Source organism: Pristis pectinata, chromosome 32 (genome assembly GCF_009764475.1).
Source record: "Pristis pectinata isolate sPriPec2 chromosome 32, sPriPec2.1.pri, whole genome shotgun sequence".
NCBI lineage: Eukaryota > Metazoa > Chordata > Chondrichthyes > Rhinopristiformes > Pristidae > Pristis > Pristis pectinata.
The window spans coordinates 7,692,434-7,720,015 of record NC_067436.1 but is presented as its reverse complement, the minus strand read 5'-3'; the positions used below and the strand labels follow the sequence as shown (position 1 = coordinate 7,720,015).

The 27,582-nt window shown below is 44.8% G+C and overlaps 1 protein-coding gene across 2 annotated transcripts in view; it reads left to right on the top strand.

Moving 5' to 3' along the window:
• The window catches only part of slc28a1 (solute carrier family 28 member 1), a 46,024-nt gene that overhangs the window by 14,277 nt on the left and 4,165 nt on the right, over window positions 1-27,582 (top strand). For both annotated transcript variants that reach the window (XM_052042592.1, XM_052042593.1), the window contains exons 5-15: window positions 4,245-4,434; window positions 4,965-5,106; window positions 7,067-7,180; window positions 7,945-8,022; window positions 9,296-9,376; window positions 9,687-9,767; window positions 10,691-10,816; window positions 12,326-12,456; window positions 19,002-19,170; window positions 24,483-24,680; window positions 26,124-26,205. In XM_052042592.1, coding sequence (XP_051898552.1) covers window positions 4,245-4,434; window positions 4,965-5,106; window positions 7,067-7,180; window positions 7,945-8,022; window positions 9,296-9,376; window positions 9,687-9,767; window positions 10,691-10,816; window positions 12,326-12,456; window positions 19,002-19,170; window positions 24,483-24,680; window positions 26,124-26,205 — 1,392 coding nt within the window. The remainder of the gene's footprint in view (window positions 1-4,244; window positions 4,435-4,964; window positions 5,107-7,066; window positions 7,181-7,944; window positions 8,023-9,295; window positions 9,377-9,686; window positions 9,768-10,690; window positions 10,817-12,325; window positions 12,457-19,001; window positions 19,171-24,482; window positions 24,681-26,123; window positions 26,206-27,582) is intronic.

Here is a 27,582-nt window from a genome sequence, read left to right as displayed (position 1 = left end):
TGTGCCGACATTTTATCCTGCTCTAAGATCTATCTAACCCTTCCCTCCCACATAGCCCCCTATTTTTCTATCATTCATGTGTCTATCTAAGAGTCTCTTAAATGTCCGTAATGTATCTGCCCCCACAACCTCTGCCGGCAGTGCGTTCCATGCACCCACCTCTCTCTGTGTAAAAAACTTACCCTGACATACCCCTTACACCTTCCTCGAATCACCTTAAAATTATGCCCCCTCATATAATTTGTACAACCTTTGCATCCTTTCTAGGAGCTGAATAATCTGCCCCAAATTGGGCTCAAAATTACAGCCCATGGGACAAGCTAGAACAGAAACTGGAGGTGTGGATTGGTGTAGTTGTACTCTGTGTGAGTAAGAGTCATTCAGCACAGACACAACCCCTTTGGCTCACAGTGTCCATGCTGACTATCAAGTGCCAATCTGTATTAAATCCACTTATCAGTATTTGGTTTGTCACATTATATGCCTCAGTGATTCGCTTTCTTGACTACATATTTCTTAAATGTTGTGAGAGTACCTTCCCCTTCCACCCAGTCAGGTGGTGCTGTCTACCTTGCAACCACCCTCTGGGTGAAAAAATTTCTTCCTCAGACCCCCTTCTTCCCCCTTACCTTAAACCTATAACCTTTGGTTTCAGGTACCTATCCTATGAGGAAAAGTTTCCCACTACAGGCTCTTCCTGGGAAATAAATGAGTTCTGCGTTTACAGATGTTGTAGAGTCATGAAGTCATACAGCACGGAAACGGGTCCTTCAGTCCAACTAGTCCATGCCAACCAAGATTCCCATCTAAGTTAGTCCCATTTGCCTGCATTTGGCCCATATCCCTCTAAATCTTTCGAATCCCTGTAGCTGTCCAAGTACCTTTTAACTGTTGTTAATGTAGCTGCCTCAACCACTTCCTCTGACAGCTCGTTCCATGTATTGACCACCTCCAGGTGGAAAAGTTGCCCTTCAGGTTCCTATTAAATCTCTCCCCTCTCACCCTAAACACGCCCTCTAGTTCTTGATTCCCCAACCCTGGGGAAAAGACTGTGCGCATTCACTCTATCTACGCCCCTCATGATTTTATACGCCTCTATAAGATCACCTGTCATTCTCCTACACTCTAATGAAAAAAATCCCAACCTGCTCAACCTCTCGCTATAACTCAGCTGCTTGAGTCCCGGTAATATCCTTGTAAATCTCCTCCGCACTCTTTCCAGCTTAATGGCATCTTTCCTATAGCAAGGTGAACAAAACCAAACACAATATTCCAAATGCAGCCTCACCAACTGCAACATAACATCCCAACTTCTATACTCAGTGCCCCGACTGATTGAAGGCCAGCGTGCCAAATGCCTTCTTCACCACCTTGTCTACCTGTGACACCACTTTCAGGGAACCAGGTACTTGTACTCCTGGGTCTCTCCATTCTACAACACTCCCCAGGGCCCCACTGTGAAAGTCCTACCCTCATTTGTCTTCCCAAAGTGCAACACCTCGTACTTATCCACGCAATCCAGACGTCAATTTTGTCTGTAAGTCAGAAAATACACAAAAGTCACTCAATCTAGTAACCAGACCTCCACAGTATTGTAGTGAATGGCATCAAAAGCACGTAAGACTGATCAGGCAGAACAATTACTAAAAGTGGAGAGAGAGAGGAAACTAGTTCTGCTGTTCGTTGGAACAAGCATATGTACATACGTCGGACTTTTGAATCTAATAATATCATGGGAGCTTATTTGTCAAAGTCAAAAGTCAAAGTCTAGTATGTACAAGTGCCTGTAACTCACAACCTGGGCACGGCCTGTATCTACCCTATCCATGCCAATATATAATTTCTATGCCTCTATCAGTTCCCCCCTTAGCCTCCTCTGCTCCATGGAACACACACACCAAGGTCCCTCAGATCCTCAGTACTCCCTCCTTAGGGCCCTACTATCCATTGTATATGTCCTGCCTGTCACAGTTCTCCCAAAATGTATTACCTTGCGCTTATCAGGATTAGGTTTCATCTGTTATTGCTCAGCCCTTCTTATCAAATGATCTGTAGCCAGTCCTCCTCACTTTCAACATCACCACCAATTGTGCATCACCTGTGAATTAACTGACCAAATCGCCTATATTCACATCCAACAAACAGTGAGGGTCCTAACACCAATCCCCATAGTTTCCTCCCACGTCCCAAGGATGTGCTGGTTTAAGTGGCCACTGTAAAATACCCCCTTAGTGCGGGGAGAATCCAAGGGGAGTTAATGAACATGTGAAAGAAGATAAGTCTCAGGGATACAAGCGAATAAGGATATCGGGTCTGGGACTGATAGGATTGCTCTGGTGGGAGCTAGTATAGACCGAATGGGCCATACGTACTCCTTCTGCATTGTATTAAGTAAAAAACTGACAGCTTCCATACTGGGACAGACCAGCCAATAGGGTTTTGTAGACCAAAAGAGGTGCATGCAGGTGATTTTAAACATATCAATTAAATTTGATCTCCTCTAGGTCAGCAAGGAGGCCTTGGGCCTTTATTCCCCTATCACCTCCAGAGCCGTTTGTGGAAACAACACCCTGGCGTTCGAATCATAGATCAGGGAGGCCACTCAGCCCATCATGCCTGTTCTGGCTCTCTCATAGAGCTATCAATTGGTCCCATGTTCCCTCCCTTTCCCTATAGTCCTGCAAATCCTTCAAGTATGTATCCAATTCCCTTCGGAATGCTGCTCTTGATTCTGCCTCCGCCATATTTTTAGGAAATGCATTCCAGATTTTAATAAGGTGGTAAAACATAGCTTTTCTTCATGTTGTCTGTTTTTTAATTAAGTACTCAGGAATTTTTAAAAACCTAGATTCAGTAACAGGAGTGGTAAACCTTGTTCTTTAAAGTCGTGGTATGTTTAAAATCACCTGCATGCACCTCTTTTGGTCTACAAAACCCTATTGGCTGGCCAAGTAGGGAAGCTATCAATCATTTACTTAATACAATGCAGAAGAGGTACATTGGGCCCATTCGGTCTATGCCAGCTCCCAGCAGATCAATCCCATCAGTTCCAGACCCACTCTCCTTATTTGCCTGTATCTCTGAAACTTATCCTCTTTCACGTGTTCATCAAATCCCCTCGGATACTCCTGCCACTACACCTTTGGGAGGGAAATTTGCCATCCTTACCAGGCCTGGCCTATATATAACTCCAGATCCACCAATGTACTTGACTCTTTACTCAGTTTAGGGGCAATTAGGGATAGGCAATTGTGGATACAGCTCAGTCCATCGCGAAAACCAGCCTCCCCTCCATGGACTCTGTCTGCACTTCTCGCTGCCTCAGTAAAGCAGCCAACATAATCAAAGACCCCTCCCACCCTGGGCATTCTCTCTTCTCCCTCCCTCCCATCAGGCAGAAGATACAAAAGCTTGAAAACATGCACTACCAGGTTCAAGGACAGATTCTATCCAGCTATTATAAGACTCTTGAACAGACCACTTGTACTTTAAAGATCAGAATCAAAATCAGGTTTATTATCACTGACATATGTCGTGAAATTTGTTGCTTTGCGGCAGCATTACAGTGCAAGACATAAAAATTACTAGCAGTTACAAAAATAAGTAAATAGAGCAAAAGAAGAATAACGAGGTAGTGTTCATGGGTTCATGGACCTTTCAGAAATCTGATGGCAGAGGGGAAGAAGCTGCTCCTAAAACACTGAGTGTGGGTCTTCAGGATCCTGTACCTCCTCGTTGGTGGTAGTAACTTGAAGAGGGCATGTCCCGGATGGTGAGGGCGCTTAATGATGGATACCGCCTTCTTAAGGCACCCCCTCTTGAAGATGTCCTCGAAGATGAACTCTTGACCTGACAATTTACCTCGTCATGGCTCTTGTACCTTATTGTCTACCTGCACTGCACTTTCTCTGTAACTGTAACACCTATATTCTGCATTCTGTTATTCCTTTTTCCCTTGTACTACCTCAAGACATTTATGTTTTGAAATGATCTGTATGGATGGCTTGCAAAACTAAGCTTTTCACTGTATGTCTGCACGTAACAATAATAAACCGATACCAATACCAAATGCTGGTACTACCGGTGACGACCGAATCCTGTGACTGACTAATTGAAAGTACTCTTCTACCTGCCTGGTCCAGCACTTGTCTTCATTGAAAACCTTTTGCCCATTATCCCAATTTTATTGCCCAATAAATAAAACTAACATTAGCTAACCATTTGTTTGCTTCCCCCGGATGCAGCCTTTCTTGGATTTCTCATCACTGCGTGCATCCTCGATCTTCAGCGAGCTCTCGCCCTCCTCATCATAACCTGCATTGTGGTTTTCTTTGTCATTTATGAGCTTGTGAAAAGGTTGCTGGGGAAACAGATTATTGACTGCTTCGCGCCTGTGAGTTCCTTCCTGCAGAAGTACAGCAAGTGGTTTAAATGGTAGGTTATTTGTAGCTGCACTACATGGTAAAGCTAATTATTCTTTGTGCCTTGCAGTGTTTAATATTGGTCGAACCAATGTGAAGCATGAACGAAAGAAGGGGATGAAAGATTTCTTTATATTTTACCATTCATGGCCAATGACCTGTGTTATTCTGGAACCCCTCCGGCTGAGGGGTTAACATTGGGCGGGAAGACGGGGAGACCTCTCTGCTCCCCTACCAATCTATTACAACCACTTGAGAGATATAACTGCTCATCCAAACACAGTCCTTCCAACCATGCAGCACTCTCACAGTACTGCACAAGCAACAGCCTGAATTTTGTGCTCAGGTCTCTTGAGTGAGGTTTGAACCCACAGCCATTGGCTCGGGGGTGAAATACAAACATCTCAACAGAACCCTGTAAAGCACATTGTTTTGAGTGCTCTTCGCGTTAGGTGCTCCTGACATCCCATCTCAACTTTATAAACTGTTAAACACAGTAATACCAGGTGAAAAGTCTAATGATTTGGGGTTTCTTCCTGCCAGGATCTTTGCTTTGTTGGCGTTGGCAGGATTAATTATCTGGATTGGTGTTGACACTGCAAAAAGACCAGAGCAGTTGATTTCCTTCGGAGGATTGTGTACACTTGTCACCCTGCTCTTTATCTTCTCTGCGAAGCCTCTGGCGGTGAGTCACCTCCTCTCTTCAATCTTCCAACCCAACTTGCACACCACAGTTAGGAGGACCAGGATGAAACTGGCCAGGCAGAAGACAGCTAAGGCCTTCTTCCTGAGGCCTAAAGGGGCAAAATGGACAGGCATGTCGGCAACAAACAGGCCCAGACTGTCGTCTCCATGGATGAAAAGCAAAATCCTGCAGAATCTTGAAATCTGAAATAAAAGACCATAAACTATAGGAACACTATTAAGACCATTCGGCCCATCGGGTCTGCTCCACCATTCAATCATGGTTGATTTTTTTTCTCTCAACCCCCTTCTCCCCGTAACCCTTAACCCTCTTACCAATCAAGAACCTGTCAATCTCTGCCTTAAGTACACCCAATGACTTGGCCTCCACAGCCCCCTGCGTCAATGAGTTCCACAGATTCACCTCCCTCTGGCTGAAGAAATTCTTCCTCATCTCAGTTCTAAAGGGACATCCCTTTATTCTGAGGCTGTGCCCTCAGATCCTAGATTCTCCCACTAATGGAAACATCCTCTCAATGTCCACTCTATCCAGACCTTTCAGTATCCAGTAGGTTTCATTAAGATCCCCCCTCATCCTTCTGAGCTCCATCGAGTACAGGATCCAGAGACATCAAACGCTCCTCATAGGTTAAGCCTTTCATTCCTGGCATCATTCTTGTGAACCTTCTCTGAACGCTCTCCAGGGCCAGCATGTCTTTCCTTAGAGACGGGAAAATCAGAAAATGCAAGAAGTACTCAGCAGGTCAGGCAGCATCCATGGAGAAAGAATTGGGGCTAACATGTCAGGTCAATGACCTTTCATCAGAACCATAACATTCCGTAGTGTCAAGCAGATAGAGCATTGGGCTGGGTGAAGAGGAATGAATGTTTAGCATCAGTTCACATCAATGGCAGTGAGGGTGGTGAGTGGTCTGGAGATGGAGATTAACCCTCCAACTGACATCCTCATAACTACTTTCAATTGACTCCTAAATTGGTTGGTCGGGCTGATTCATGGCTGGTGACCGTGAAGGACTGCACACACCACCAGATTAAAGATTGGAAACTGGTTCCACCAGACAATGTTGGATCCCAATGTGCAAGTAGAATTATATTCCCATCTAATTCAGGTGTGGATCTTGTCTTCCCATTTCCAGGACCACCTGAAGATTAATTCAGGTGGGCCAAAGACAGCCAATGAGCAGACACTATTTTCTCTCCAACTTCTAAGTGTCAGTCACTCATTAGTGCTGGGAAAACAGGAACATAGACAAGTGCATTGATGAACGATGTCAGGAAAACAAGGATAAAAAACTCAAGGATCCACAGGCAGGTATAAGAGTACCAGCGTAAGGAGGTATGGCAACTCTTATACGTGATTGCGTAGACATCAGCCAGTTCTAAGCAGTATAATTAAAGAGAAATCCCAAAGGGTGGAGGGGAGATTTGTTTGAATGGTACCAGGGATGAAATTCCACCATGTGGACAGACTGGACAAACTATAACTGGTCTCCTTAAACCAGAGGTGGTTAAGAGAAGATTCAACAGAGTTCAGAATTGTGAGAGGCATAGATAATTAAGGAGAAATCAGGTCCGCTGGCAGTATGGTTAACTGATTTAATTGTCAAAAGACATTTTGAAATTGATCAAGGAAATATTTCAAAATCTAGTCATTATTTAGGCTTAATAAAGAGTTTGGTAAAACTGAAAAAGGAAAACATTGCAAGCTCCAAGCAGTTGTGAGCTAATAGAGGCACAATGGACTGTATTATTCCATTCATTGACGTTAATTTGTAACATTGCCTCCAAAGCAACAAACGTTGGCAGCATACCGCCCCACCCCTAAGTAGTTTAAATAGTTTAGCCAACTGGGTTTGTGTATGCCTCGATGAGGATTTTGCAATCTTTCCATACCACGTCATTGTTCTAGTGCGTACTAACTGTTGCTTCCCACTGCTCAGGTATCCTGGCGAGCACTGTTTGTGGGACTGGGCTTACAATTTGTTCTTGGCATCTTTATCATCAGGACAGAACCTGGCTTTCAGGCATTCAACTGGCTTGGAATCCAAATTCAGGTACAGTCAGAGGGAAGGTATCTGACTCAGGTGTGGGGGTAGTCCACTAGAAATATAATACACTCGTTAATACATTAATCTTTTCAAATAATTTAGAATGTTCATTGCACACTGTTATCCATTGAATGAAGGAGTCACAGGAGTAATGCACGATCCAATTTCCGGGCCCATACTTTGTGATAAATTAAATAAAACGGTAAAAGTAGTAAAAATTATTCAAGGAATATAAGATCCAAATATTGGATTGAGGATAGACATGGCAGAATCTACATGGGTTTGAACTTGCTCTTGCTTGTATGGACATTCACTTCCTCCACCAACAATATATTGTACGTGCTTAGTACTAAATGCACTGCAGTAAACTCACTGAAGCATCTTCACCAGTGTTTAATCAAACCTGCAGCCTCAGTTAATTAGAAGAGTTTGTCCATGGAAATGCTGGTGCTCCAAGCCACCCACCGTTTTAACCTGGAAATACATTGCCAGTCACTGGGTCTAAATCCCTGAACTCCCTACCTAATACCAGTGTGAGATTACTGTCTACCTCAAGGACTGTGGTGGGCACAGAGGGCAGCTCACCACCACCTCCTCGACAAGTCAGCAATGTTCGGATCCCATGAACAAACAACAAAATGGTTTCATTCTTGAATAGAGCTGTCCTACTTTATTCCACCTTATTATGAAAAGAATGAAAGGAGGCAACTTTAGCACAGAAAGTTTTACAGCTGTAAACAATAATTCTTATTATTTCATTTTTCTTACAGACCTTTCTGAATTACACAATTGCAGGGTCCAGCTTCCTGTTTGGAGAAGATTTGATCAACGGCATTTTTGCCTTTCAGGTCAGTCTTCTACTTCCCCTTATTGTAAATTATTGTCACCAGTCCAAGTTTAATGACAATGTGAACAACTAGGTGGTTCCCAATATTGTAATAAAGGGCAGGCACAATAGGGTAGCGGTTAGCGCAATGCTTTACAGAACCGGCGACCCAGGTTTAATTCCGGCCGCTGTCTGTAAGGAGTTTGTACATTCTCCCCGTGTCTGCATGGGTTTCCTCCAGGTGCTCCGGTTTCCTCCCACATGCCAAAAGACGTACGGGTTAGAAGGTTGTGGGCATGCTATGTTGGCGCCGGAAGCGGGGCAACACTTGCAGGCTGCCCACAGAACACTCTACGCAAAAGATGAATTTCACTGTGCGTTTTGATGTACATGTAACTAATAAGGATATCTTATCTTATCTTATCTTATCTTAACCCACAAAATATTTAACATAGTATTACCCACTCAACAAGGAAGTCTGAGGGAGGCGATTGGTCCAGATCTGAGTAAATTGTAACTGAATACTGAAAGGAGAGAATGCATGCGATTGCACTTTTGGAAGAATACATATATTAGTAATGGGTGTAAACACCCGATGTTGCAGGTTAACAACTTTACCCTTCAGTTTAAATACTGGGTATTCACATGATCTGGTTAATGTGCTTGGATCAGGAAAGAAGGTTTGTTCCAGGTGAATCAAACAAAAAGCTGGAGGAACTCAGCAGGTCAGGCAGCGTCTGTGGAGGGAAATGGACAGTCGACATTTCAGGTCAGGACCCTTCATCTGGTCTCAAAGATAGAGAGGAGGTAGCCAGTGTAAAGAGGTGAGGGGAAGGGGTGGAGCAAGAGCTGGCAAGCGATGTGGATCCAGCTGAGAACGTTGCTCCACCCCTCCCCTTCACTTCTTTACACTGGCTATCTCCCTTCTATCTTTCAGTCCAGATGAAGGGTCTCGATCTGAAATTTCGACGGTCCATTTCCCTCCACAGATGCTGCCTGACCCACTGAGTTCCTCCAGCAGTTTATTTTTGACACGACATTGGTGTTATTTGGGTGATGAACATCGGGCACAACACTGAGAGAATGAAGACACTCTTTTCCCAACAGGCTGTGAGACCTGTAACATCTCCTTAAATGGTGGCCTGTTGCAGGGCCTTGGTTCTTCACATTTCTTCGGCAGTTCTCCCCCAGTCCTGGAGTGTCAGCCTTAACTGATTGCAGATTTGAACCCTTGCCCTTGTCCCTGCATTAGCTCCTTCAGGATTTGATTTAACGTTCCATCTCTCTGTCCACAGGCACTGCCGATTGTTGTCTTCTTCAGCTCTGTGATGTCTATCCTCTACTACGTTGGTGCGATGCAGTGGATAATTCTTAAGGTAGTAAAAACACATCCCTGAATACATGATACTATAGCATCAGTGCGTTTCATTCTGCTTCCCAAAATCATTCCATCGGCTTCAATGGGATACACTTTGGAGGCAGAGCACAATGTCATACATCAGCCTGACGATAACATGCTTTGTGCTTCCCTCTCTGCGTCTCCACCTCCATGTCTTCCCAACATACCCTCTCCCACTTCTCCTTGCTTTGCTTTTCCGGTATACAGTGACGTGTTAAATATGGATGAATCACCGACCCAGCCATATCCCAATGTGTAGTCTGTGTGAGATCTGGTGTTGTTTTTAGATCGCGTGGTTGATGCAGATTACAATGGGCACATCAGCAACAGAGACTCTGAGCGTCGCTGGCAATATCTTTGTGGGCCAGGTAGGTAGATGATCAGAGATAGCTTCCACCTCGGGTGACATAGAACATAGAAGATAGAACAGTACAGCACAGTACAGGCCCTTCAGCCCACAATGTTATGCCGACCTTTAAACCTCGCCTAAGACTATCTAACCCCTTCCTCCCACATATTTTAAATTCCTCCATACGCCTATCTAGTAATCTCTTGAATTTGACCAATGTACCTGCCTCCACCACCGCCCCAGGCAGCGCATTCCATGCCCCAACCACTCTCTGGGTGAAAAACCTCCCTCTGATATCTCCCTTGAACTTCCCACCCATTACTTTAAAGCCATGCCCTCTTGTATTGAGCATTGGTGCCCTGGGAAGGAGGCGCTGGCTGTCCACTCTATCTATTCAATATTTTGTACACCCCAATCATGTCTCCTCTCATCCTCCTTGTCTCCAATGAGTAAAGCCCTAGCTCCCTTAGTCCCTCCTCATAATCCATACTCCCTAAACCAAGCAGCATCCCGGTAAATCTCCACTGCACCCTTTCCAACACTTCCACATCCTTCCTATAATGAGGCAACCAGAACTAACCAGTTTTATAGAGTTGCATCATTACCTCACGGCTCTTAAACTCGATCCCTCGATTTATGAAAGCTAACACCCCATAAGCTTTCTTAAGACAATGACAACATTGTTGACGACGTTAAGACATTGACATGACAACGGTTGTACCTTCACTCACCCCAACCTCACCTTTGGTTTACGGCCAACACAATCTCCTGTTTTGGAGATCATCATTGATCCAAGACAACACTTCCATGGCACTGGATGTCAGCCAATATTTGCAAAAATCACTGATGTGATATGATCACTGTATGCAAAAATCTGACAGTACATGCAGTAAACAGAGCCTGCCTTCCTTGTAACAACCATGAAGGAATATTTCTTTTCAGACAGAGGCACCTCTTCTCATCCGACCCTACTTGTCAGATATGACCAAGTCAGAGATACATGCCGTGATGACTGGAGGCTTTGCCACTATTGCTGGCAGTGTGCTTGGAGCCTACATCTCTTTTGGGGTAAGAGCGGGTCAGTTTGAAATTCCTCTTGCATTAATGACTATCCATACTCACCTTTTCTCTTGAACCTTTCACAGATAGGACAGCGGAAATCTGGAAGCCACTGTCCAAAAGTGAGAGGTTCAATTCAACAGGTCAAAACTGTGATGCGTAGTTTGTGGGACACAGTTGCAAAGGGTTAGGACAGGCAGATGGAGTTAAAAAGTATCTCAAGATAAATTAGCCTGGTTCAAATTGAAATGACGGAATGGACTTGAGGGGTTGGATGGTTCCCTCATTCAACTATGAGGGTAGCTTATTGTTTTACCTATGGGCTGTGCATTGGAGTACTTACTTGCCCACCACTCACTACTCACTATTATTCCCAACTATTGCAAAACAAAATGATTCTGGCTAAAGATACAAAAGTGCAAAGAAAATTCAAAAGGATGTAGCCAGGACTCGAGGGCCTGAGTTATAGGGAGAGGTGGGGCAGGCTCCTTGGAGCTTTGGAGGCTGAAGGGTGATCTTATAGAGGTCTATAAAATCATAAGGGTCATAGATAGAGAGAGTGTACACAGTTTTTTACCCAGGGAAAGGGACTCAAAAACTAGAGGGCATTGGTTTAAGGTGGGAGGGGAGAATTTAAAAGGGACCTGAGAGGGAACTTCTTCACACAGAGGTGGTACGTACATGGAATGAGCTGCCAGTGAAAGTAGTTATGGCAAGTACAATAACAACATTTAGGAGACGCTTGGACAGGTACATGGTTAGAAAAGGTTTGGAAGGATACAGGCCAAACACAGGCAAATGGGATTAGCCCAGGTGGTCACCTTGGTTGCCGTGGACAAGTTGGGCCAAAGGGCCTGTTTCCATGCTGTGTGACTCTATAACTCTAAGTTACAATTATTAATATGAATTAGGATCACAAGGGGAAAAAAGGTAACAAAAACGTAGTATGATTGTTATTTATAAAACAATCAATGTAAAATGAGCTTGTAAGAGTTTCAAATCTTTTTTTTTCCCTATGTGTATTTATTATAGAGTCCAAGAATTGGTGATGTGGTATTTACTCGTAAGCAAGACAACATTCCAGCCCACAAGCAGTCACAACCAAACTGTAGGCCATAGTAGAACCTTTACACATGCCAGATCCTTTAAAGAAGCCCAATGCCTGTCTCCAGATGCAGCAATTCCCTGTGGAGTCTGCAGAGTTCCTCCCAATTCCCGAATAAATCTACCTAGTTTACCTCACCTGGCTGTGGGTCCAACTTCCCAGCATGTTCACTGGATACAGGTAGCACCAAACTTTGTAACATTGAGGAGTAAAGTACACATGGGGTACATGAGGTTGATGTGTCAGTCTTGGTGGGGGGGGGGGCGGGGTGCTAACAAATCCTTCCCCTTGTGCAAAGAACTGTCCTAATTTTTTTCAATCATCTTTCAAGAAATTGCTAAGGACTTTTTTGTGTTAGTAGTTCTTCTCGATTAATTGCTTCAATTAGGTGACCTCCTCACCTTGCATTCCAGATTAGTGCATCGAATTTGATAGCAGCATCTGTGATGGCAGCACCATGTGCACTCGCTCTGTCAAAACTGAGCTACCCTGAAGTCGAAGAATCCAAGTTCAAGACTGAAGAGGGAGTGAAACTTGATTGTGGGTGTGTAAGACCAGCTCTACATTGAATGTGGTGCTCAGAACTTTCATTTCATGATCAAGGTTCCCCAGAATCTTTAATGTCTAAGGAGACTAGGTTTGAGAGAGAGTGGGGCTACAGGTTTTATACTTGACATTAAACCAAGTCAGGTTACTATAGCCCGCAAACGTCGCAGAGTAGGATTGCTGCAGAGATTCTCCTGACCTGCAGCCTTAACGTAATTGTAATTTGCTCTTTTCCTATCAATGTCAAAATGGGAAATGAGGAGAACCCCTCTATAGAAATTCTACCCAACTCCCTTGGGCCCAAAGTAAGGCACAAATGGTCATCTGGGGTTAAACTAGAGAGGTTAACCCAGCTGGGCCTATGCTCAGTGGGATTCAGAACAATGAGAGGTTACCCTGTTGAAGCATTTAAGGTTCTGAGGGGCTTAACAAGCTAGATACTGAAAGAAAGCTTCCTTTTCATGGGGGAATATAGAATAAAAAGCAACATTTCAGAATAAGAGATTGCCGTTAAGATATAAATGAAGAGAAAACTTTACTCTCTGAAGGTTTGTCGTTCTCTACCACAGACCGCTATGGAGACTAAATTATTGAATATATTCAGGGCTATTACAGATTTATTGACCATAGGGGAGGCAACAGACCAGGGAAACAGGCAGGAAAGTGGAGCTGAGTCCAATATCATTTCAGCCATGACCTTATGGATGGCAGGAACACGATTGAGGGCTGAATGGCCTTCACCCACTCCCATTTCTTACATTCTCATGCCAGCCTTGTTCACAGTGATAGATGATGTGGGGATTGTAAAAAGAAAGATCACACAAGTGGAATGGGAACGTTTAGTTTGAAGGTGAGTTGTAGGCCCCACTGGTTACTCAGTAAGGCAAGGCTGAAACTGGAATGGCCCAAGATAGAGTTTAACATAAAATGGACCACGCACTCCATGGTGCACAACTGGCGACTTCCCTATGTGCACACATCGCGCATCATCACAGGACAAAACTGCACCTAACTTAGGTAAATACTAAAAATCTTGATGGGCTTTATGCTAAAATTCTACAGAGTGACACACAAAAAAGTTGCACAATGTGAGCGAATTTCCAAACCAAAAGCTTTTAACTTGCACCTGGCTAATACAGCTTTAAGCTGACAATATGGAGGAGATTTTAATGCACTCTTTCCAGTGTGGGAGTTAAAATCAAAGCTGTAGACTTGCCACTGACTTACTGCCACAGGCCCCACCTTCCTGAGTAGATTCTTCAGCATTGTCATGGCCAAGGATAGGAGAAAAGAGGACAGGAAGATATTTAATTGGGGAAGGGTAAATTATGAGGCTATAAGGCTGGAACTTGAGAGTGTAAATTGGGATGACATTTTTGAAGGGAAATGTACTATGGAGATGTGGTCATTGTTCAGGGATCTCTTGCAGGATGTTAGGGATAGATTTGTCCCGGTGAGGCAGAGAAAGAATGGCAGGGTGAAGGAACCATGGGTGACAAGAGAGGTGGAACAACTAGTTAGGAGGATGAAGGCAGCAAGGATCAGACAGGGCTCATGAGGAATATAGGGTAGCAAGGAAGGAACATAAGAAAGGGCTGAGGAGAGCAAGAAGGGGACATGAAAAGGCCTTGGCAAGTAGAGTTAAGGAGAATCCCAAAGCTTTTTCACATATGTGAAGAGCAGAAGGATGACGAGAGTAAAGGTAGGACCGATTAGAGACAAAGGTGGGAAGATGTGCCTGGAAGCTGTGGAAGTGGGTGAGGTCCTCAATGAATACTTCTCTTCGGTATTCACCAAGGAGAGGGGCCTTGATGACGTTGAGTACAGTGTTGGTAAGGATAATGTTCTAGAGCATGTAGATATCAAGAGAGAGGATGTGTTGGAGCTGTTAGAAATATTATGACAGATAAGTCCCCGGGGCCTGATGGAATATTCCCCAGGCTGTTCCGCGAGGCGAGGGAGGAGATTGCTGAACCGTTGGCTAGGATCCTTGAGTCCTCGTTGTCCACAGGGGTGGTACCGGAGGATTGGAGGGTGGCAAATGTTGTCCCATTATTCAAAAAAAGATAGTAGGGATAGTCCAGGGAATTACAGACCAGTGAGACTTACATCTGTGGTGGGCAAGCTGTTGGAAAGGATTCTTAAAGATAGGATCTATGAGCATTTAGAGAAACATGGACTGATTAGGGACAGCCAGCATGGCTTTCTGAAGGGAAGATCATGTCTCACAAGCCTGATAGGGTTCTTTGAGGAGGTGACCAGAAAGATTGATGAGGGTAGTGCAGTAGATGTGGTCTACATGGATTTTAGTAAGGCGTTTGACAAGGTTCTACATGGTAGGCTTCTTCAGAAGGTCAGAGGGCATGTGCTCCAGGGAGGTTTGGCCGTGTGGATTCAGAATTGGCTTGCCTGTAGAAAGCAGAGGGTTGTGGTGGAGGGGGTGCATTCAGATTGGAGGGCTGTAATGAGTGGTGTCCCACAAGGATCGGTTCTGGGACCTCTACTTTTTGTGATATTTATTAGTGAATTGGATGAGGGGGGTAGAAGGGTGGGTTAGCAAGTTTGCAGACGACACAAAGGCTGGTGGTGTTGTGGATAATGTGGAGGACTGTCGAAGATTACAGAGGGACATTGATAGGATGCAGAACTGGGCTGAGAAGTGGCAGATGGAGTTCAATCCAGAGAAGTGTGAGGTGGTACACTTTGGAAGGACAAACTCCAAGGTGGAGTACAAGCTTAATGGAGGAGCAGAGGAATATGGGGGTTCATATCCACAGATCACTGAAAGTTGCCTCACAGGTGGATAGGGTAGTTAAGAAGGCTTATGGGATGTTAGCTTTCATAAGTCGTGGGATCGAGTTTAAGAGCCGCGAGGTAATGATGCAGCTCTACAAAACTCTGGTTAGACCACACTTGGAGTACGGTGTCCAGTTCTGGTCGCCTCATTATAGGAAGGATGTGAAAGTGTTGGAAAGGGTGCAGAGGAGATTTACCAGGACGCTGCCTGGTTTGGAGAGTATGGATTATGAGGAGAGACTAAGGGAGCTAGGACTTTACTCTTTGGAGAGAAGGAGGATGAGGGGAGACATGATAGAGGTGTACAAAATATTAAGAGGAATAGATGGAGTAGACAGCCAGCACCTCTTTCCCAGGGCACCAATGCTCAATACAAGAGGGCATGGCTTTAAAGTAATGGGTGGGAATTTCAAGGGAGATTTCAGAGGGAGGTTTTGCACCCAGAGAGTGGTTGGTGCATGGAATGCGCTGTCTGGGGTAGTGGTGGAGGCAGGTACATTGGTCGAGTTCAAAAGATTGTTAGATATGGAGGAATTTAAAATAGGGGGATATGTGGGAGGAAGGGGTTAGATCGTATTAAGCGTGGTTTAAAGGTCGGCACAACATTGTGGGCCAAAGGGCCTGTATTGTGCTGAAAAGAGAAAAAAAATGATGAGGTGTCCAAATTGAAATTTAAAAAACTGTAGATGCTGGAAATCTGAAATAAAAACAGAAAATGCTGGAAATAATCAGCATCTGAGGAAAGAGTAAAGGCTCAGGTCTACCTATTCCAATGAAGTGTCTTTGACCTGAATCATTAACCCTGATTCTCTCTGCATAGATGCCGTCTGATCTCTGAGTGTTTCCAGCATTTTCTGTTTTTACCTTGGATAAGACTTTTACCTCTGTCCTTCACAAATCAGAATGATGTGTTGAGCAGACTGTCTGATTGAAACTCTTCCCCCAGAGGAAGGCACTGTGTGGTGTGTAGTGTGTCAAAATCTGTTGGGCTGGGGACAGCAGGAATTCCCCCTCCAATCCAACAATCTAAGGCTGGGGCACTCCCAACCAGGCTCCCCCACCCCCTCCACTCTCTCCCCACACTATCTCCATGTGATATGCTTTCAAACTCCACTTCCTATATTGATGGACAATCCAAGTGCCAACCAAGCTGCCTCTAAATCGTCTGACATTCAACCTCCTGAAGTCATGAGCTGCCTCCAAAATTTTGTTTCTGTCGAGCAACTGGTCAGTTAAAGGTAATTGACCAAAATTACCGCAGCACCATGTGTTCTGGTCAACATGAAGATGATTGGCTAACTCCCCTTTCAATCAAACACAGAATGCTTCCAACTACCAGTGACTGGGATTGATTCAACATACACTGTTTACATTATGTAAATGAAATAATCCCACTCTAATCGAGAGTTGGGTCACGAGTCCAACAAGCCTGTTGCCTACATTGATCAACACTGAATAGTGTTGAAGACACAGCACAGTAACATCAATGTGGTCCAGTCTGCCTCTGAAATATTTCCTACAATAAAACTCCGTTAATGGGCACATTTGGGACTTTGGTGGCAGATTATCCAGACTATTGGGTGTTATTGCAATTAGTACCCAACACACTTTTAATTCACTTTCACACAATATTGTAATAAATTTTGCAGTTAACTGGATAACCGGGCCCGAGTGTGTTAAAGGGACCTCAAGAACCAGGATGCCAGTGTGTTAAAGCAACCTTGGGAACCGGTGTTCCAGTGTTAAAGGGAGTGTGGTGAGAAGGACCCAGGTGTGTTAAAGGGATGCAGGGACTGAGTCTCCAATGTGTTAAAGATGGTGTGGGAACCAGGGCCCCGGTGTGTTAAAGGGAGAGTAGGAACCAGCACCTGGTGAGTCAGATGCCGAATCATCAGGGTTTCTGAACAATCAGATAGTGGATTGTCGGAGTTTATTGACTTCACTGGAGAAAACTTTGGAGAAGTTGTAGAAGATGCTGATCCCTCTATATGATGCATTCAACTCTAACAATGCAGAGGTGTGTTTGAGAACAAGTCCCACACCACATTGGACGACATCATGGTGCGAATATTTGCTCTATTATTAAAACTATCTTCTGTTATGTGAGGACAATCTGGGATCAAAGGTAGGTTGGGCTTGAATATGTTGGTCTCTATTTCTGCTTCAGTGCACAGAAGTTGTGATTAGTGTTCAACAAAATGAGTATTTTCAGCTCTGTATAGATGGGTGCCCACTAGTCAGCATGAACATAGTGGACCGAATGGCCTGTTTCCCTGCCATATGACTCTGACTCTAAAGAATATTTCCCTCAAGAAGTTTTCCAATTGTCAATCTCTTATAAAATACAACAAAATCGGTAAGACTCATAATTACAGACAATTCAAGCTTTACCTTGTTTCATCAATAAATTATACATTTTCTTTCATGACATCACAGATGACTTTTGTTTTTTGCCCCATTCCCACCCACAATTTACTCCTCCACCTACATTCACCTCTGTCACTACACTAACCACCGCGTCCCACAGACAAACACAATCAGTTAGTCTGTAGGAGTGCTATCAAAGCCACAGCCAGCATTCTTCAGGGAAACTGAATGAAAATGAATAACATTCATTGCCAGCTTGGTGATGAAAAAAAGTGGTAAAGACCTGCAAATGCTGTGAAATCTGAAATAAAATCAGACAGTGCTGGAAACACTCAGTAGATCAGGCAGCATCTCTAGATAGCAAAACAGGATTAACGTGTCAGGTAAATTGATACCAGAAATAATGAAAGATCTTCCGATACACAAACATACAACATAAGATCAGGAATGAGTCACTCAGACCTTCAAGCCTTCTCTGATGTTAAATAAGGTCATGGCTGCTCTGACTTTAGCCTCAGTTTCACATTCCCATCTATCCCCGATAATCTATCATCCGCTTGCTTGTCAAGAATCTATCTACATCTCACTTAAAAATATTCAAAGGCTGATTTGAGGAAGAGAGTTCTAAAGACTCACAAGAAGAAAAAAATCCTCATCTCTGTCTAAAATCAGAGAACCCTTATTTTTAAGTAGTGACCATTTATTTTAGATTCTCCTACAAGAGAGAACATCCTCTCCACACTCAAGGTCCCTCAGGATCTTATATTTTTCAAGCAAGTCCCCTATCACTCTTTGAAACCCCAGCAAACCCCGAGTCTGGCCTGTCCAATTTGTAGCCTTCTCTTGTTTCTCTCTCTGCAGATGCTGCCTGAACTGCTGAATATTTCTGTTTTTATTTCAGGCCTTTGTTTGGTGTTGCTTTGGTTTTCAATGGTTAAAAGTGAAAAAATCGAGGCCCAAAAATGATAGAGAAATGGGAGGGAAGGGTTAGATAGATCTTAGAGCAGGATAAAATGTCGGCACAACATTGTGGGCTGAAGGGCCTGTACTGTGCTGTAATATTCTATGTTCTATGTAAAAATGCTGTCGGCAGGGTCAACAGAATAGAAAATCGTATTGGTAGTGACAGTGAGTTGGTTGACCTTGGTGACAATTACTAGACATGAAATTGATTAAATCCATAAGAAGCGAAGACAAAAGAATGATATTTGCAGGGCCACAGAGAAAGGGCAAGGGACTAAGACTAACAGTGGCTAGTACCATCATGAAAGGCCGAACGAATTCCTTCTGCACTTACCAATTGCCCAGTCAGTTTCGCTGTCTGTTGCCGTTCAATGCTGAAATAAGAGTAACCTTTTTTTTCATTTATTCCTCCTTCAGTGAAGAACAGAATGTTCTAGAAGCTGCAAGTAATGGTGCCTCTGCCTCAATTGGTCTGGTTGCTAACATTGCTGTGAACCTACTTGCATTTTTAGCTGTTCTGAAGTTTTTGAATGCAGCGCTCTCCTGGTTTGGAGGTATGGTGGACTATCCCGAGCTCAGCTTCCAGGTACGATACAACCTTCCACCTTGGTCCATCCGCCAATGAACCCGACGCTTGTACCCATGCAGTCTCTGCCTACAACACCACCTGTCACAGAGCAACCACTTCACTCAGTCTAATCTGATGGGAATTTCAGTATCATATTGGTAGCTACAGCAAGTCAGTCAACCTAGATGAGAATTGATAAACATGAATTTGATAGATGTGAAAGAAATGCTTAATTTTTCAAAGAGAGTTACATAGGGACAGTCCATTTGGCCCAACCATAAGACCATAAGATATAGGAGCAGAATGAGGCCATTTGGCTCATCGAGTCTGTTCTGTCATTGAATCACGGCTGATTCTTTTTCTCAACCCCATTCTCCCACCTCCTCCCCGTAACCCTTAACCGCTTTACCAACGAAAAACCTATCAATCTCTGCCTTAAATGCACAATAACTTGGCTTCCACTGTCCATATTTCTGTGCAATGAATTCCACAGATTTACCACCCTGTGGCTGAAGAAGTTTCTCCTTACCTCAGTTCTAAAGGGACGTCCCTTTATTCTGAGGCCGTGCCTTCAGATAGCCACTGACACCAACCGTGCCAGTGACTATCCTCACTGAGGTGAAAGACCCACTTCCATATCGCTTTCTCTCACCATCTTAGTGACACTGTTTCAATCACCAACTCTAGCTAAGTACTTTCCACCACCTCGCAATCTGCTGCACTAACAAAGAATTCCTTTATCCTAACTTCTTCGTACATTATTTGAGGGCAGCACAGTGGCACAGCTGGTAGAGGTGCTGCCTCACGGCTCCAGTGGCCCAGGTTCGATCCTGACCTCGGCTGCTATCTGTGTGGAGTTTGCACGTTCCCCTTGTGATTATGTAGGTTTCCCCCGAGTACTCCGGTTTCCTCCCACATCCCAAAGACGTGCAGGTTTGTTGGTAAATTGGCCACTGTAGATTACCCCTAGTGCATGGGTGAGTGGTAGCTGGATAAGTGGGGAGAATATAAATGCAATTAGTATAAGTGGTATGGACTCAGTGTTTCCATGCTGTAGGACTCCTCATTCTCGATTGGTCAACCATTAGAAACAATCTGCTCTCATCACTCTGAACCATCCCTTCCAAATGTAGACACCTCAATGTAATATTTGCTATAATACAGAGAGGACGGGTTACACCCGAACCAGAAGGGGGCCAATATCCTTGCAGCGAGATTTGCTAGGGTGGTTCAGGAGGGTTTAAACTAGTTTGTGAGGGGGAAGGGAACCGGAGGAGTAGGTCAGAGGAAGAAGGGAATTGGGAAAAGTTAGATCAAACAGGTAGAGAGGCTTTGGGGAAGGAGAAGCAGAATACAGGCTATAAAAGTAGTAAGGTAGATGGACTGAAGTGTGTTTACTTAAATGCAAGAAGTGTCAGGAATAAGGGGGATGAACTGAGGGCTTGGATAAGTATGGGGGACTATGATATCGTGGCTATTACTGAGACGTGGCTGACGTCAGTAGAGGAGTGGATATTGAATATTCCTGGTTTTCGGTGTTTTAAGAGGGATAGGGAAGGGGGGAGAAGAGGAGGAGGGGTGGCGATACTGGTCAGGGACACTGTTACAGCTGTGGAAAAGATGGATGTTGTAGAAGGATCATCTCTAGAGTCTGTATGAGTGGAATTAAGGAACAAGAAAGGAGCAGTTACTCTACTAGGAGTATTCTATAGGCCCCCCCGGTAGCAGTAGAGATATAGAGGAGCAGATTGGCAGGCAGTGTTTGGAGAGAAGCAGAAATAACAGGTTTGTTATAATGGGAGACTTCAACTTCCCAAATATAGACTGGAACCTGCTTAGTGCCAAAGGTTTAGATGGGACGGAATTTGTTAAATGTGTCCAGGAGGGATTCCTGACGCAGTATGTTGACAGGCCGACTAGAGGGAATGCCATGTTAGATCTAGTTTTAGGAAATGAACTGGGACAGGTGAAGGATCTATTGGTGGGTGAGCATTTGGGGGACAGTGACCATTGCTCCATAACCTTTAAAATTGTCATGGACAGGGACAGGTGCAGAGAGGACAAAAGGTTTTTCAATTGGGGAAGAGCGAACTACAAGGCTATAAGGAGAGAACTTGGGAGTGTAAATTGGGATGTCCTTTTTGAAGCAAAATGTACCATGGAGATGTGGTCGATGTTCAGGGATCTTATGCAGGATGTTAGGGATAAATATGTCCCGGTGAGGCAGAGAAGGAATGGCAGGGTGAAGGAACCGTGGGTGATGAGAGAGGTGGAACGACTTGTTAGGGAGAAGAAGGTAACATACGTGAGGTATAAGCAGCAAGGTTCAGACAGGGCCCATGAGGAATATAGGGTAGCGAGGAAGGAACTTAAGAAAGGGCTAAGGAGAGCTAGAAGGGGACATGAAAAGGCTTTGGCTAGTAGGGTTAAGGAAAATCCCAAGGCCTTTTTCAAGTACATGAAGGGTAGGAGGATGGCTAGGGTAAGGGTAGGTCCAGTTAAGGACAAAGGTGGTAGAATTTGCCTGGAGGTGGCGGAAGTGGGAGAAGTTCTCAATGAGTACTTCTCTTCGGTATTCACCAGGGAGAGGGGTCTTGATGATGCGGAAGGGAGTGCTGGTAGGGGTAATGTTCTTGAGGTTGTAGATATCAAGAGAGAGGATGTGTTGAAGTTGTTAAATAATATTAAGACAGATAAATACCCGGGGCCTGACGGGATTTTCCCCAGGCTGCTTCGAGAGGCTAGGGAGGAGATTGTTGAACCGCTGGTAAGGATCTTTGAGTCCTCGTTGTCCACGGGGGTGGTGCCGGAGGATTGGAGGGTTGCGAATGTTGTCCCCTTGTTCAAAAAGGTAATAGGGATAGGCCAGGGAATTATAGACCGGTGAGTCTCACGTCTGTGGTGGGTAAGCTGTTAGAAAGGGTTCTAAGGGATAGGATTTATGAACACCTTGAGAATCATGGACTGATTAGGGACAGCCAGCATGGCTTTGTGAAGGGAAGATCTTGCCTCACAAGCCTGATAGAGTTCTTTGAGGAGGTGACCAGGAAGATTGATGAGGGCAGTGCGGTGGATGTGGTTTACATGGATTTTAGTAAGGCATTTGATAAGGTTCCTCATGGTAGGCTTCTTCAGAAGGTCAGAGGCCAAGGGATCCAAGGAAGCTTGGCTGTGTGGATTAGGAATTGGTTTGCATGTAGAAAGCAGAGGGTTGTGGTGGAAGGAGTGCCCTCGGATTGGAAGGCAGTGACTAGTGGTGTCCCGCAGGGATCGGTTCTGGGACCTCTACTTTTTGTGATATTTATAAATGACTTAGATGAGGGGGTGGAGGGCTGGGTTAGTAAGTTTGCAGACAACACTAAGATAGGCGGTGTTGTGGATAGTGTGGAGGGCTTTCGGAGCTTACAGAGGGATATTGATAGAATGCAGAGCTGGGCTGACAAGTGGCAGATGGAGTTCAATCCAGAGAAGTGTGAGGTGGTACACTTTGGAAGGACAAACTCCAGGGCAGAGTACTGGGTGAATGGCAAGGTACTTGGCCGTGTGGAGGAGCAGAGGGATCTGGGGGTTCATATTCACAGTTCATTGAAAGTTGCCTCACAGGTGGAAAGAGCAGTTAAGAAGGCCAATGGGATGTCGGCTTTCATAAGTCGCGGGATTGAGTTTAAGAGCCGCGAGGTGATGATGCAGCTTTACAAAACTCTAGTTAGGCCACACTTAGAGTACTGTGTTCAGTTCTGGTCGCCTCATTATAGGAAGGATGTGGAGGCGTTGGAGAGGGTGCAGAGGAGATTTACCAGGATGCTGCCTGGATTGGAGAGTATTGAATATGAGGAGAGGCTTAAGGTGCTAGGGCTTTATTCACTGGAAAGGAGGAGGATGAGAGGAGACATGATAGAGGTATATAAAATACTGAGAGGAATAGATAGACAGTCAGCGCCTCCTTCCCAGGGCACCAATACTCAAGACGAGAGGTCATGGCTTTAAGGTTATGGGTGGGAGGTTCAGGGGAGATGTCAAGGGGAGGTTTTTCACCCAGAGAGTGGTTGGTGCATGGAATGCACTGCCTGGGGTGGTGGTGGAGGCAGATACATTGAACAGGTTCAAGAGCTTGTTGGATAGGCATATGGAGGAGTGTGGGATGGGGGGACATGCAGGAGGAAGGGGTTAGGTAGTGTGAGGGTGGTTTGATGGACGGCACAACATGGTGGGCCGAAGGGCCTGTTTTGTGCTCTATGGTTCTATGGTTCTATCTGCCCTGTCCTTCACCCCAAGCTGAACCCCACTGGGACTGCTCTACGCTATCTCCATTGACCCTATATCCTTCTAAATGTCTTCAGCTTGTAAGTGGGCACAATGGTCCAATTGTGGTCTTCCCAAGGTCATTATAAGGTGGAGAGTCAACAGTTTAAATTAATCAACTGCCAAAGGACTTAAAAAAGGCGTGCGCCCTTTCTCTACCACATGCCTAGTGCCCAGACATTCAGTGGCAGCTACTCGACAGAGACTGACTTCCTGGAAGCTTCTTCCAGACCATTGTTGCTGTACATTCACAGGACAATTGGTCACATGTTGCAGTCCTTAAAGGGGGTACACACAGTGTTATGTGAGCCACACATTAGTTACCCCTAAATTTCCTATTAGACACAACAAATTTAAAAGACATTGGGACAGGTACATGGATAGGAAAGGTTTGGAGGGATAAGGGCTAAACACAGGCAAATGGGACTAGTTCAGTTAGGCAACATTGATGAGTTGGGCCGAAGGGCCTGTTTCCGTGCTGTATAGGTCTATGACTCTATGACAATTAAAGAAGTCAAGGACGACACCTTACTGAATGGGAGGGCAGAATCACAAGATTTACAGGCAGTTCCTGCTGCCATTTGACTCCTGCATTCAATGGTTTTTGCTATAAACCCACTGGCCTCCCATTGACATCCTCCCTCATTGTTATCTACCTCTCCTTTAAATACATCCATTGTACTGGCCTCACCCACTCCCTGTGGCAGCGAGTTGCACTTTCTACTCACTCTTTGGGTTAAGAAGCCCCTCCTGGGTTTATTATTTACCACCTCATATTTATCGTCACTTAGCTTCCTCCAAGTGGGAGCAGCTTCTTTCAACTAGCCTATCAAACTCTTTCAGAACCTTAAAGGCTTCCCCCGTCACCTTTCTGAAGAGCCACATCCCTTCCTGGTGGGTGGTCTGTCAGTTCTGGTTTGAGCCTGGAAGACTACTTCCCCTAACTGCACCATGAACACACTCAGGTTGAGTCTCTGATTAAGGGTGTGGGGTGCTGCAACGAGGACTGTTTTGTACCATTCTTGCAGAACATTTGCTCCTACGTCTTCATGCCAGTCGCCTTCATAATGGGAGCAGACTGGGAAGATTCCTTCCTTGTGGCCGAGTTGATTGGAATTAAACTCTTTCTCAACGAGTTTGTGGCTTACCAGCAACTTTCCCAGTACATGGACAGACGCCTGACGGGTGTACCTGAATTTATTGATGGCAAAAAGCAGTGGATCTCAGTGAGTATACACCATGTCCAATGTTAAGTTTAAGCCAACAAGAAGCCAGGCCCCGAAGGAGTTGTTGCCACCAACAGGTCAAGGAATCCTTCATCTCTTGGATCAAACTCCAGGAGATGGCATTAACTCAAGGTGCCCACCGATCCTAACGTAACTACTTTAATGCAATGCCAAAGGTGGTGGGAAGTTTACAAAAGGCTAGGGGTGTTGGGAAGTAGGGGACACAGAGGTACCTGGCAATGGAGGGGTGGGGAATCGGAATCAGGTTTGTTATCACTGTGATGTGACGTTTGTTGTCTTGTGGCAGCAGTACAGTGCAAAGACATAAAAATTACTATAAATTAGAAAAATAAATAAGTAGTGCAAAACAAAGAAATTATGAGGGAGTGTTCATGGGTTCATGTACCGTTCAGGAATCTGATGGTGGAGGGGAAGAAGCTGCTCCTGAATCATTGTCTATGGGTCTTCAGGCTCCTGTACCTCCTCCCAAATGGTAGTAATGATAAGAGGGCATGTCCTGGGTGGTGAGGGTCCTTAGTGATGGATGCCACCTTCTTGAGGCACCACCTCATGAAGATGTCCTAGATGGTGGGGAGGGTTGTGCCCGTGATGGAGCTGGCCGAGTCTACAACCCTCTGCAGCCTCTTGCGATCCTGTGCATTGGAGCCTCCAATACCAGGCTCAGCCAATTTATTACATTAGCCAATGTTGTGTCCGTGCAAGGAGTTCTCAAATATATATTAACATGCAGCTTTGATAATTGTAACATAAATGATCAGAGTATAAATGTAGTACTTTATAATATTTACCCTTTACTTGTGGTTTGACCATGCTTTTCCCAGAGCTCATTTGCCTCTTCACCATGGAGTGGATATTTGCAGTGAGCCAGGCCCTTTGTATGGTGACTTCTAGCGAGGAGACCAGTTGAAACTACATTTTGGTTACCAACATTTCAGCAACACTTCAGTCTAGGTTGAATTTGTACATGGGTCTTGGGGCTTAAATAATCTGCTCCAAAACACCATGAACCCCTTTACCTACAATGTGATGATCATGCATTCAGTTAAAAGTAACATACATTCAAACACGTGTCTAAAACTGGAGGTTTAGGGTAAGGGGGTAAGCAGTTTTGGAGGGATTTGAGGAGGAAATTTTTCACGCAGAAGGTGACTGGAATTTGGAACCCACTGCCTGAGGAGTTGTTGAAGGCAGGTACTCTCACAACGTTTAGGAAGCATCTGGATGAGTGCTTGAATCGCCAAGGCATAAAGGCCATGGACCAAGTGCTGGTAATTGGGATTAGTTGGTGGTTGGTACAGACATGGTAGGCCGAAGGGCCTGTTTCTGTGGTGTATGACTATGACAAAGTGGGAATTTAATTGGAACCTCTTTGAGGTGAGAGAAATGGATGGAAAAAGTTTGATTCCTGTTTTATTTTTGTAGCTCAGAGCAGAAACGATATCCACGTACGCCCTTTGTGGCTTTGCTAACTTCTCTTCGATCGGTATCATGCTCGGAGGACTCTGTAAGTAGCCAATCACTGTCTATGTGCCAAAAGCCCTTCGACGTGACAAGTCAGCCTTCTGCAGCCTTTAGGTGTTCTAAATCTCAGCAGCAAACCATGCTCCTTTGACTTATCTTGTCTGTTCTGACGCCCTTTATCGGTGGTCATTTCCTTTGGACGGAAGCTGCTTTGGGACATTCCGAGGATGTGAGGGAGCTGGTGGAAGGTCTTTCCGTGTAAGCCCAACGAACGCATTTCCCCTCCTGACTGGTATTCTTCATCCGCGGGCAATTTCCATAAAGGGCCACTGGATAATATGTGGTTGATTTGTCTGCACTATGTTCCCGGGATAGGTGCAAGTGGCAAGAAAGAGTCACTGGGGAGCTGTTGGGCATGGTGGGTGATGCAGGGATACAGGGAAATAAGGAGGGAGAATGGAACTGATGGGAATATGCTGTTGGAAGCCACATGAACTGTCAGAAGTAAGGAATAGTGCCATGTAGGGAATACAGTGTCTGACGTACACAAGACAAGCACCACAAACAGTAATAGCCAGCTAATCTATTATTAGTGCAAACTCGGCAATGAATGTTGGCCAAGATAGCAAGAGAACTCTCTGCTCCCTTTTGCACAGTGCCATGGGATCACTTACATCCAGCTTGGTGGAACAAGAAACCTTGATTAAACATCTCACCCCTTTAGTAGATCACACATATTTTATGCTTGGGCCCTGGAGACAGTAGGAAGGGCTCCAACTTGCTCTAACTGAAAGAGCTGGCACTCAAAAGGGTTAGCAAAGGCTACTTCAGGAATAGAATCCATTTAAAATTCCTCCAATACAGCAACACCATCCTTTTACAGCTCAATAAAATAATTATGCAAAAGACCCAAAGTCACTCTGTGACATGGCTACCTCTGAATCAGTAGCTTGTGCATTAATGTTCCACACTGTAAACCTGAGCACATAATTCAGGCTAACACACCAGTTCAATTCCATTCACAACTCCTCAGAAAATGAAGCAGCCCGTGCCTGCATGCAGCAAGACTTGGACCATGTTCAGGCATGGGCTGAAAAGTAGTACGTGACATTCATGCTACAGAAGTGCCGAGTAATGACTGTCTCCAACCCTTACCCTTGAAATTCAATGGCATTATTTTGTCCACTCCCCCAGCATTGACAAGCAACTCAACTGTCCCTCAACTGGCTACAGGAGCAGGTCAGACTCACCTCCATGTCCATTCCACTGTCTACAAGGCACAAGTCAGCACAAGTCAGGAGTTTGCTGGAATATTCTCTGCTTCCTTGGACAAGTGCAGCTGCAACAACTCTCAGTGAGTTCCACACCATCCAGGACAAAAGCAGCCCACTTGATTTGCACCCCATCCATCACCCTATGT